The 12,685-nt window shown below is 32.6% G+C and overlaps 1 protein-coding gene across 1 annotated transcript in view; it reads left to right on the top strand.

Annotated features, from left to right (window-relative positions):
* The window catches only part of LOC126919432 (protein tipE), a 65,357-nt gene extending 54,011 nt beyond the window's left edge, over positions 1 to 11,346 (top strand). Inside the window, exon 3 of the mRNA XM_050728743.1 lies at positions 7,125 to 11,346. Within this exon, the coding sequence (XP_050584700.1) occupies positions 7,125 to 7,206 (82 nt within the window). The 3' untranslated portion in view covers positions 7,207 to 11,346. The remainder of the gene's footprint in view (positions 1 to 7,124) is intronic.
* The last annotated feature ends 1,339 nt before the right edge of the window (positions 11,347 to 12,685 follow it).

The following is a 12,685-nucleotide window of genomic DNA, read 5'->3' as shown; positions in this document are numbered from 1 at the left end:
ACGCTAATCCGAGATATGTGCGTGAGTGCACGCGCTTCTTCATCGGCCACACTCGACTAGGGAAATGTCTGAAATTTCTCCGCGGAGTGAAACGGTATTCAGGGGCGCACCGAGTCGATCATTTTCTTAAAATCAGCCCGTCACGCGAGCTTTCATGCTGTCGATCGTGGTGCGTGCGAGTTAGACCAAGGGCAAGGACAATCACCCTCCGCGGTTTCCAAGTATGTGTTCACCTAATTCCCTACCGGTTAGAGATTATCAGCGATCGTTCATGGTATGGATGTGAAGGTTGGATGATTTTTCTCGGGATATTGTGTAAAGAAAGATTTTTAACAATATTATGTATATTCCTGAATTGAAGAGTGTTTAGATACAGTAAGAATTCTTGTTTTGGAAACACTATAATATTTCATGCATAATCCAGTTGAATTTCTTATTTCTACACTTCTGATCCTAATAACATTATGTAAATTACAGAGTGTGCAGCGAGATATTTTTTGTCATATTGTTTGTCACTTTATTATTGGTTAATAAACCCTCTATATAAAAAAAGGCTTGGGTTCGTAATTGCAAAGAGTGGTCGTTGGTTTGAATCTCAATAAATAGGTGAGTTTTCAGTCGAATCTCTACAACTCGATTTATTCTTAATTATATGTGTTTATTTCAGCGCGGTCTCTGATATTTTAGAACCTACCTGAAACTGTAGCTTCACTGGAGACACAAAATGATGCTAACTATACTTTTATGTCTTTATTTAAGCAATTTCAAATTGCATCGATATTAATGTTCACTTTTTGGTTGATGCATTTTTATCAGAAATTGGTTTGGATAAACTTTCTGTCTGGTGCTCGCATAATAAACTTAGTTTTAATGTGTCTATGTGCCATATCACATCTGCCGTTTCAGAGGGCAGTTATGTTAACAAGGCCTGTATTTACTTTTCAAAAAATGTAAATTTTAAAAAGCCTCTCCTCTAAAATTTGCGTTTTTAAAGTTGCGGTGCCACTATCAATACTAGGCAGGGAAATAATCAGCATTTTTAGTTAATTTTAATATACCTTTTATTTTATTTTTTATTAAACCTATAAAATGCCACTGTCACCAGTAAATATCATATACTTCTTGTATCTTGCTGCAACTTAGACCACTTTATTTTAACAAACCTCCGCAAGCATTGTGCTCGACGTACAAGAATACTTGGAATCAAGTCTTGGTATCTCAATTTCCAATTATCCGGTCACCAATATTTGTCGAAGTGAAAGCATTCGATCCTTCAAAAGAGCCTGTCTCACCGATTCAACGGGTTTTAATCCTCTAGATGGATCCTCGTATACAAACGTTGTCGTTAAACGCGGCTCTGACCTTTCCAGAATGTCAGCGAACGTTATAGACAGTTAACAAGGTGTGGGTGTGGCGGAGAACGAGATGGGGGATAGAGCAAGAGGACAAATACTCGACCCCCTTTTCGCGTCGTGACTTGTATCCTCGACGGAATTGAAGTTATGATTATGAGCAGCGTGATGGCAAATTTTAAAGCTGCCTCTCGGACCAGATTTCGTCGAACGCGAGATATTAGATCCGTAGCGGAGCACGCATTTAATAAGACCTCCTGTGCATGAGATCAAGACGATTCGAGGGTTTCGATTTTTACAAGGTCGAGGATGTCTGTTCATTTATTTTTTTCTATATACATACGTTTTTCTGAGGTCCTTTTTATCGTTTTTTAGAATGCTTTAAGGTTCCTGTTAGGTAATAAATTAGAATTTTAGAAGAGATAGAAGAGTATGTGTGCATCTGGCGAAGAAAAAGAAAAGCAGAGGTATATGTAATTTAAATTATTCTGATTGTAGGAATGGACATATTAGGATATCAAAGAGAGTTTGGTGACTGGAGGATGTTTTATTTTCGGGTTACCTCTTGACGTTCTTTGCAGTTGCAAAGATAAGATAAAAATTGCATGCGAATAAAAAGAAACGAATCTCTGTAGTGTTGTATCGGGGAAATAAAGGCCATAAATATAAGAAAACATTCAGAATATTAAAGTGATATCTTATAGATCATGCAAGTAATTATGGAATTTATTTGACGTAATCCAAATTTATTTCCATTTAAATCAACTATTCATAGTCATGGTAGATACTAAATTAATCATATTGATCTCCTTAGCTCTTCTGGATATTATTAATCATCATCGTATGATTTTATTCTATTATATACGATTTCGCGCTTTATCTGTGCATTATGTATTTAATACTCTATATTTTCTACCATATTCTCATCGGCATTATCTTTTATCATGAGCAGTGGTAACCCATCCAATTTCCAAACTATTCCAAGATAAGATCTTGGATAAGATCTTTGTCATAAAACGAATAATATATCCCCAGTACAATTTTACCCCTAAATTGTCACAATTACGCAACGATTCTTATCAAGGCAATCTCGAAGTCCATTCACAGGCTATCGGAAAATCAGGAACACTCTTATTAGAGATTTCACGGTACAATATTCTTAGAATTGAGTTACTTTCGAGAATTATCGTAAACAGAGTTCGGTGAGCATTACTTCAAATCAATAACTCGGTAACACGACAGTCGGCTTGTCAATATAATAATGTTGACACATAACTAATTCGGTGGGACAAAAGCGGGGAGCACCGGTTTCATGATCGATCTCTTGGTCACGAGAATGATTCGTTCCGCCTGTGGGTAGATCGAAACCGCCGCTTTAATTACTCTTGCCGGTATCTTGTTCCATACCCACGAACGTTTTCATCGTACGATATTGTAGAAAAAAATATATACGGAAGAAAGGTAAAAAATAGCGAAGAGAATAAAGAAAAAAGTAGCTAGTGGCAGAAGCAATCGATAGCTGCGCCACGATAAAGCACCACTACCAACCACCTTCATATTCCGCGGCAAATGGAAATTCTGCTGCGCGGAAATCGATATTTAATAGACGCTGCTACAAATTGAAGCGAATCACTCGTAATCGCGATTTAATCACGTCTAATATCTATAATACCGTTCTCGACATTGTCGATAATTCGAGCATGGTGTCATTCGAACGATGATTACTAATATCCTTCTATCTTCCCCTTAATTCATTATATTCTTTGCGTCTGTGTCATATTATCGTGATATTAAATATTCAGTGGCTAACATTAAGTGATATTAATCCGTTTCGTAAATTCTTTATTGATACGTATTTATCATTCAACGTTATCGAAATTCTGAAAAAATTTTGATAAATCGGAATCTTATCGGAATCGTAATATCGTTGCGACACGTTTCACCTAAGTTTATATTTCTCCGCAATGAAAAAATTTAAATTAACAGAACGACCGTTTCAATGCCTCACTAAAATTGCTTCCGCACATCGTCGTTAATGGAATTTCTGCTCAAGCAGATCGATTATTAACCATTAATAGGTCATACTCGATTTCGAGGGAATGAATTGAATGTCGGAATTTTCATCTCACTATGTCTTCGATCGCTATTCTATCTACTCTGCTAAACAATTTTAATAACATTCGAAAATTAATTATATGTAAAATTCCATTTAGTGAAAAGTTTCAATAGTGAAAAGAGAAAAAAACATCGACTGTCCTGTGCCTTCAACTCTTTTAAAGTTTAACCTTGTTGTGGCTTTTGGATCATTTAAAAAAAAATTACAAATTTTTTGCCCGCCTTATCGTTCTGTTCTTCCGTTAAAAATTTCTTAATTTCATGTCTTACGTTAAAACTTCTTTTATCTCAAAAGTAACAAAACGGGAACACAATTGAGTTGAAATAAGCCAGGAAATTTTTATTACAGTTAAAAAGTTTATAATATTTATATTAATCATCGTTAAATTAAAATAATGACTAAAGTAAAGTAAAATTTTAATGTTGTTCTTGATGACGAAGATGTCTGATTTAATAAGAAATGTCGTAGGAATTAACGCGATTATAATCGTGCTCGTCGATTAAATGCTATCGAGGCATATGCGTGTTCTGATCATAAACAATCGTGACTACTAGCTATCTACGCTCGACCTCATATTACGCGTTTCGAATGATTTCTTCTAAATCATCAAAATGCTTAACCGTTGCGAGCATGGCTGGCGTACTTCTCGATTACGCAATTGATAAATACATGGTATCGACTTTTATCAGCAAGCTATTCAAATAGATTAAGAGCCTTTATATAGGGCAACAGTTGCGGCTGCTCGAAACACTTTCCACGTATCAAATAATTGGTTTTTATGCGAGAGCGCTTGCATATATATATTATTCTTGTTTCTTTTCTTTTTTTTTTTTAGTTTAATATATCTCAACATATATAAGGGGAAAAGTAATAAATTATAATATAAAATAGAATTTTATTAACTATGTAGTATATAGTAGTATAATTTATTCATTATTCATATTTTCATGTTTGGAATATTTTATATTCAATTACTTTCTTTGAACTAGTTAATACTACAATTGCATATTATTATTATATTTATTGTATATTTTATATGCTTTATATGAATTGTTTGATGTTTATTAACCTTTTGTGACGAATAATACATAAATATTAAAGAATAATAGGAAGTTTTAATTTGAAAGAAATCATAGATGGGAACATTTTATGATAAATGAGCAACAGTGTTCGCTGCTTCACATTTTCTAAGCTACGTTCTGAGAAACTTCGTTTCTATAATTTATTAAAATTCATCCAAATAGATATCTTATATTATTATATATATTATTATATATGTTACATATTACTTACGTCGTTCTTACCTTTTTTTAAAATTTCCCATTCAAAGAATGTAGCCATCGAAATAGTTGGATTAATCGGAATACATATAGCATAACATAAAATATTAAGATACTTTATTTCTAATGGATCACCCCACGCATTAAGAACAATCATTAAGTGCATTGATGGGTTCATCAAAATGGACTGACAGCTGCGCAAACAGAGACGAGTAAATAACTTAAAAATTCTTACGTGCGCTCTAACGAGGCCTATCACGCAACTCACAGCGTTGTCTGACCATTATCAGGTCATAACTACTGCGCGAGCTTCGTTGCCTCGTCTGATATGATCGGTCCGCAACCGCTGACAATGGCCCGGCCTCTATTCTCTGTTCTTTTCACAGTCGCATCGATGTAGGTCATGGTAACATCATATTCAGGTTTTTTACAGTGCAACCAGTGAATTGCTACCAGCTTTGCAGTTCTATTGCCATTTTCTTTTTCCATCCGTCCTAATATTCTTTTTTGTTGTCTCACCCTCTCTCTTCCGCTTTCTTTCTTCTCTCCTCTTCGCTACGTTTCTTCACTTTCATTTTCCTTCTTTTACTTTAAACTTTAATCTGTCCCTCTCCCTCTGTTTCTATCCTCTTTGTGTTCCATCCATCCTTTTCTATCTTTGTTTCTCTACATTGCATTCTCTTTTCTAGCTTTGTCCTTCGCTTGATATTCTCCCTCTTCCTCTCTACTCTTTGCCCCAAATTTTCCTTTTTTCTTTTTATCCTTTAGAATGCTCTTCTCTTATATCTTTTTTACTTCCATCTTATTCTTATTTTTTTTCTTTTTCTTAATCCTTTTGAAGTATTTGATATTTGTTTCTATGGTGTTCTGTCCTTGTTTGTTAAGGCATTATAGCACTTCTGTATTAATTAATAGCTAATTTTCAATAAAAAAAATAACCTAATACTTTGCAAATATCTCAAATTTGATGATTTTTTGTATCATTGTCAAATTTTCGCTGTTATTGCAAACATTTCACATTAGTCTTGAAAATATTTTCTAAGGCAGAGGGATAATTTCCCGCTTTTTTATAAAATCTCCTTACAATAGCCATCAAACAATTTATCATGATTCAACTTTCAGCTATTAATACTTAATACCTCAAAACATCAATTTTTCAATGAGCCTTCTATGCTGAAGTAGCAGCCAAGCCTTGTTCTTCACTCAGGATGTAATCAAGGGAATCAATCTACGATATTTGGGTTGAAACATTTTTTCAGCTCGTGAACGAAGGCCCGACAACGTCGTTGAACACGTTAAAAGGTTCGAGGAAAGGATGGAAAGTTAATTTCGACCACGATCCTCGTCTCAGCGGACATTGTAAGCTGGTTGAATCATCAGTCAGATCATAGCGAAGAAAATTATTCGCGGCTTGCAGACCTATTGTTCGCAGAAATTGATCCTTTTGAAACATGAACCGAGGATCTAACGTATTGTTCGCGACAGTCTTTTATGAGACACATCTGTCCGCGGCGTCGGAAATTATTTGCATTTTCGACGAGCATTGTTCGAAGAATTTAACGTTCATATCGTTCATATTCACGTGCACTGTCATCCGAAGCTACTCGAACTTCAATATTTTTTTTTAAATATTATGTTATTTCGTTTGTGGTAACCAAAGTATCAACAATTTTATTACTTAATTATTTTTTGCTAATAAATATTATTTAAACTGTTGAATGATTTTATTGTTATAAGGATATTTGCATAAGAATAGGAAATTATTGCAATACACATGCACATCACAAATTTGTTTAGATTGTTTCACTATCTGCACTCTCAAGCGAATTTGTCTCTGCTTTGGCAATTTGGTGTTTTTGCAACTATATCGATACACTAAGTTACTTAGATTGGATTATAAAGTGATACAGACCGAATTGGGCTACATTTAATAATCAATAATTAAACATCTAAGTGAATAAATTAATAAATGTAAAAAATTAATAAATGTAATAAAGAGCGTTATTAAATGGCACAGAAACAAATACAAATATAATATAATAGTATAATATAAAAATAAGTATAAATCAAGGAATAATGAGTAATGAAATCTGCAAACTTTTCTATAAAAAAAATTGGAAAAATGAAATTTCTGTACATTCGAGGAATCGCAAATGATGAAGTACTGTTGCTGCAACAATAAAATAGTCTAATAGATAAAAGAAACGAATGCAAATTAAAACACGTGCTTTATCGTAAATATATCCTTTATATTCAAGAATTCTTTATCTAAAAAATATAATAAAATCAATCTGTTTCTTCTGATATTCATTAATATCATCTTCAGTTGTCTTCTTTTGATTATCAAATTAATTAGCTCCTTTTCTTCTGTTTCAGCGATCACTCGATAAGCAATCGCGTGGATCGACGAGGTCATCCAACGCACTGTGAGTGCGGCGAAGTGACCAGACCCTTATGACGACGCGAGGAAACGGCCGAGAGTGCTCTGGCCACGTCGCAGTCCGACTTTTAGGCCTATTCCACTCACTTCCACGTCCCGCCCTCGGCCGTTTCAACTTCTTTGAAAAACTACTCCTTGCCATCTTTCCAACTCATCGCACCTTGTACGTAACACACTTGATCCTTCCCTTCCACTAGCATTCTATTACACCTGTACACGTATAATACACATGTACAAAATGGCATGTGCAGCACCGTGTAAGGAGCGGAGCAAGCCAAGGTATAAAGATAAAGGAAACGATCCTTCGAACGATGGGAATGGAATTTTTACCATCTTTTTCCCAACAAGAATGTTAATCTCTGTCAAGGTATCTGTTAAGGATCTCGATGCAGGTAATTCGCCATTTAATTGTTGATTCTGAAGAAAATTAGGTGTGAACGAAGATGAAGAAGGAAACGTTTGTAAAATGTGCACTCGATAGAATTAATGATTGAATTATTGATTTTCTTTGTGTATATAATATTCTTAATTTATCAAATTATTTGGAAATTGTCATTTAAGGAAGAAATCATATATGAAATATAAGTTTGCGTAAAAAATAGTGATGTAATTAGATAAAGATATCTGTAAGTGAGAAGGATTTGATTCTGGGGTGCGATGAAGATTGAAAGTAGGATAAAATTCATCAGTTGTATCTCAGGAACAATAAATAGATAACTTGAACATGCCCTAAAGTGTCTTAACTTTTAATAGGGGAGAAAGCGTTCTTCCTTTCCTTCGGATTTGAACTTGGAGGAATTTTAGAAAACTTAAGGGGAATGAAAGACAACTGTAGAATGCTTTCTGACTCTCTACATATATTCAAGTTAATTTAGTAATGAAACAAGATTCAAATATATCAATTTCTATTAGAAATTTTATGCAGGTTCCCTCTTGTTGATGTTCTGTACATATTAACATTTCTAATCCTACACGTAACCTTTCATATGTCCATGATAAAAGAGGTTCCAATTTTTTTTTTTTTTTTTTTTTTTTTAAATAAATAAAAAAATTCATCTACACAGCGACTTGTAGGGATTCTTGTCGTCATTTCATCTTCAACTTTTAAAGATGAAAGATTAAAACACATACTAATCTTCACAAGTAAGAGACATCTACCTTTCCTATATTTTAAATAATGCAAAACTTCTATCAATTTCTCTCTTCCAAAGCAGAGCTAAAAAGACAATAAAACTGCGTACAGAAACTTCTGCATATTACTACACTTCCATTAACCATTAAGCCAAAGCGTCGAAGCATTATAGCTTGGAACGAAAGCCGAATTTCCATAAATTTAGGAAGTTTCACATTCAGTAACTGTTTCGTGTGCCATTTTACAAGCGTCCTGTTGCGTGGCTTTTATCGTACAACATCGTGAACACGTTGTTGCTCGAATCAAAACTGTGACAGGAAGACTCGGGCAGTAATTGCCTCTGATGTTTGGAAACGAGCCGGAAGTTACACGATAATCGAGTATCATTGTGTCGTGATATTACGAGGTTGACATACTTCTAAAAGGAACAGCAAATAACAAACGTATAATAGTGTAACTTCATTAAGGAGAGTCATCACAAACTTATTCAAAATTTGTCTTTTTTTATCTTTTCTTTCACGATAAAAAGTTAATTGTGTGTGAACTTCTTCTAATATTTATTTACGTTAGTATTTTAATATTCACGTTTAATATTTATGTTTCAATTGTATCAATATTTTAATATTTTTTAAATATCTTGAAAATAATTGCAACTTATATTAATACGATAACATATGCATAATTGAGAATAATTCAGGAGAATTTTGGAATCAAATTATTTTCTATGGAATAAAACATAGTGATAATTTATATAATATGATCTAAATTTACTAAAATAAATCGTTTCCATAGAACGGTTATTCATTAGTTGTCTTTAAATACGAATTTTAATAAGTAAATTTCCTTAATGAAATGAAACAGTTGATTATTGGTGATTGTCATTTTAATTTACCAATGCATTAGATGATCCACCAATGCATTTAGGGTATGATTACTTCGCACAATCAATCGTACGAAATGAAATTTTTCGATAATTACTAGTTGAATTAAAATGACATGATGCACGATAATGGACATATTTATCGAATGAATGCGACGACAATGATGTTAATTTAATTTCCCATTATCGATGGTTATTTGCAGCTAAATGTTACATTCACACGTGTAATAGGTGCAGTCGTGTGTTTCGATGAAAAGGGTGTTAAAAAGTTTCAATGAAAATATGTTAAAAAAAAATCGTTGGATCGTTTCCTTCTAAAGAAAAGAGAAAATAAAATTGACAAAATAAATTATCCTGAAACTATTAAATTAGGAGTTAGGTCAGATAATGTAAAACGGCAATAGTAAAATGCATAACTGCCTGAATAGTCAGACGAAAGAAAAACGATCGAGGAGTTGAATGAAAATTATCATAAAATTTATTTTTTATTACGTCGCAAGTGGCTGTTGTTGAAGCTACGGTCGATCTAACTTATAGGACCATTTTTCCTAGAAAACTTCCGCCGTTCATAAACTTCGTTTCATACGTATTTGAAATTTATGTGAAACGTTGAAATCTTATAAAATTTCACATAGATGGGAATCAGAATTGTGTTTTTAATATTTGATATAAAACTAAGTAAACCAAACTTTTATGCAATGAAGAAATTTATTATATATTCCAATCTATTGAAACAGAAATTTTTTTAATTCACTGAATTTTTATTTGTTTCATTGAGAGAAAAATTTTATGCGGAGTTTTGTAAATTTGTAAGTTTTTAAAAACTTTCACTGAAAACTTCATAATCAAAGTAAGAAGTTTATGACAGGGATCCAAATTACAATTTATTTAAAAAATTTTTCTCTTGCTATTACTTAAAGATTTAATGATTTTGCAAAATTTACGTTTCAAAGAAAAATTTTTAAATGTAGGACAGGAAATTACTTTTATTAACAGAAATTACGATTTACATAAGAAATTATATACGTACCTATGAAATTTATGCACTAGTTAACAATCCACTGTTTACTCAATTCTTTTATCTAGAGGAAAGGAGAGAAAAAATGAATTGCTACTCGGTTGACAAAATTTACTAATTGGCTAAAGACTTATAAAGGAAGTCGAGTAACCAAAAGTGCTGAATTTCTTGAAATATTGCAAATCGATAGAAAATATTCTTTAAAATAGCTTTATGTTCTATATAAGTTTTACATAAAATTATAACGAAATTAATAATGATTTCTTAAAGGTTTCATTTAAATAAATTTTACAATATGTATAAATACCATTTTGCCACATCGAAAAATATATGATATATATAATAAATATATGAAATCTAATTTATTACTATAATTCTTCAATAATTTTAGCTATCAAGGTCCCGACTTTTAACACATGCTGGAAAATTTAAAAAAGAAATAACAATTTTCGAGTTACGGAAGTTGTCTTGTAAGAACGGTGGTCAGCACTTCCGGTGGCCTAAACTAGATCCTAAGAGTACAAGTTGCAAAAAAGCATACGTCCGGTTTCGACCTTTTAGGGATTATGTTCATTTGCATATTACGTGGCGGGCTTTTGGTTGTATGCGTGTGGACGGTTGCCAAAATGCACGAGGCACCGGGTAAGTTCGCGCTTCCGCTCGAGATTGTCGATACCGCAATTCACGACAGCGAGAAAGAAAAAAAGAGGTGGTCGTTTCGTTACTTCTGGCAATATCGGTGATGGACAGGCGAATCTGCATTTATCTAATAGCGGAAACACATTTCATCATAAGATGCACCAATTACCTTATGATTTGGGACATTGTACACAATTTTTGTTTTTCGCTTGATCGTGTAGAATTTGAATTGTATAGAGAAATTTGAATTGAACTTTGTTAATGGTGGACAAAATTTAACATGAAAATAAAATTTTAAACGTTCTTATTGTGTAGAAAGAAAGCTGTAAAAGAAGGGCTGATTAATCAGAGTATTGAATTAGGTTTCGAAAATAAATTATGAAATTATTCTAATGCTTCTTTATTTCAGTGGTATAAAAATGCTCTTTCTGTCTTTGGAAAAATTTCTTAACAATTTTTTATTTAAGACATGTAGTATATGATAATTTTCGAAGAATCACTATAAAGTATTTATTTAGATCAACTTATTGCTACGTATGCTTTAAGATAAATTTTGAAGGCTTCATTGTTAAATTAAGTCGATGTTCGGTAATTCTTTTAATACAAAGAAAGGTATTTTCTATCTAATTTTTCCAACAAATAAAAATATTTTTTATGATATTTCTGTTGGGATACTGTAAAGATATAGAATGGATTCGGAAATACAAATAATTCCCTTTATTTAGCACACAACAGTTATACATATATCTTATACTCTAAAGACCTCGAAATCCTACTCGCACGCACGCTTGTTGTCAACCGACTCTTCCAGATACTTCTAACGACTGACTCTTGTCTTTTGTCCCAACTAAGGCCTGGACGTCCTCTGACGCTTACACACACATTCACATGTACAGTAAAATGTATCATGTTCCTAACAGATACGTGTGTGAAAAATATATGATCTACTATAAAATTAACGTGGACTACAATAAGTTCTTATTAAGTGTATCCTCATTCATATCTCGCCTCCTAAAAATCTTGACGAAGAGGTTCTTTGAAATATTTCGAATGAACATACCTCATATTCGACTTAAATCATAATAAATAAAAATAGACTTACGAGAAACGCAAAAGTAAATTGGAAGATTCTTCTTCTTGTTTTATTAAATCAATTTTAATTATTTATAAAGTGCGATAACTTGTTATTTTTATTAACAGAAAATTTTTATTGTTTGTTTGCTGCTGTACACAGAATTGTGTTCGATAGATCAAAAAATTACACGAGGTATTCTCGTTTTTCAATTCGTTAAATGGGAATCTGAACAAGTTTCTGTTTCAACTGAAGATTGCTTCAGTAAAACAAGTGTGACATTTGTTACATTCAGAGATAAAAAGTCTACTTTATAAAAGCTGTACACAAGTTACAATATTGCAAAAATAACAAAATGCTTATTTTTATACAAGTTATAACCTGCAAAATACACAATTATATTTAACTCGTTTGATAGATTGATCATTAAAGATGACAACTAACGAAATTAAATCATCAAACACTTCCGCAAAGGAAACACCTATTCTAATGATAACTGGATAGTTTGTAAAACTGCTTGATCTTTAAAAATGTTATATCATTAAAAAATATTTTGAAACATCGAATAGAAATGTATAAATATTAAAAGAAAACATTTTTCACGATCTTTTTAAATTCTGCAATTCGACTGGACTTAAATATTCCCTGTGGAAGTTTCAAATTTTCGAATCTGGGTGCACTTAGAAATTTCGAACATCGTGGTCGTTTTCGCGACACGAATTTTTCCATAAATTTCGTGTCGTCCTGCCTCGATGG

This window comes from Bombus affinis, chromosome 8, assembly GCF_024516045.1.
Source record: "Bombus affinis isolate iyBomAffi1 chromosome 8, iyBomAffi1.2, whole genome shotgun sequence".
NCBI classification, from domain to species: Eukaryota; Metazoa; Arthropoda; class Insecta; order Hymenoptera; family Apidae; genus Bombus; species Bombus affinis.
Note: the sequence above shows the minus strand (reverse complement) of the source record. Positions and strands in the feature narration are given on the sequence as shown.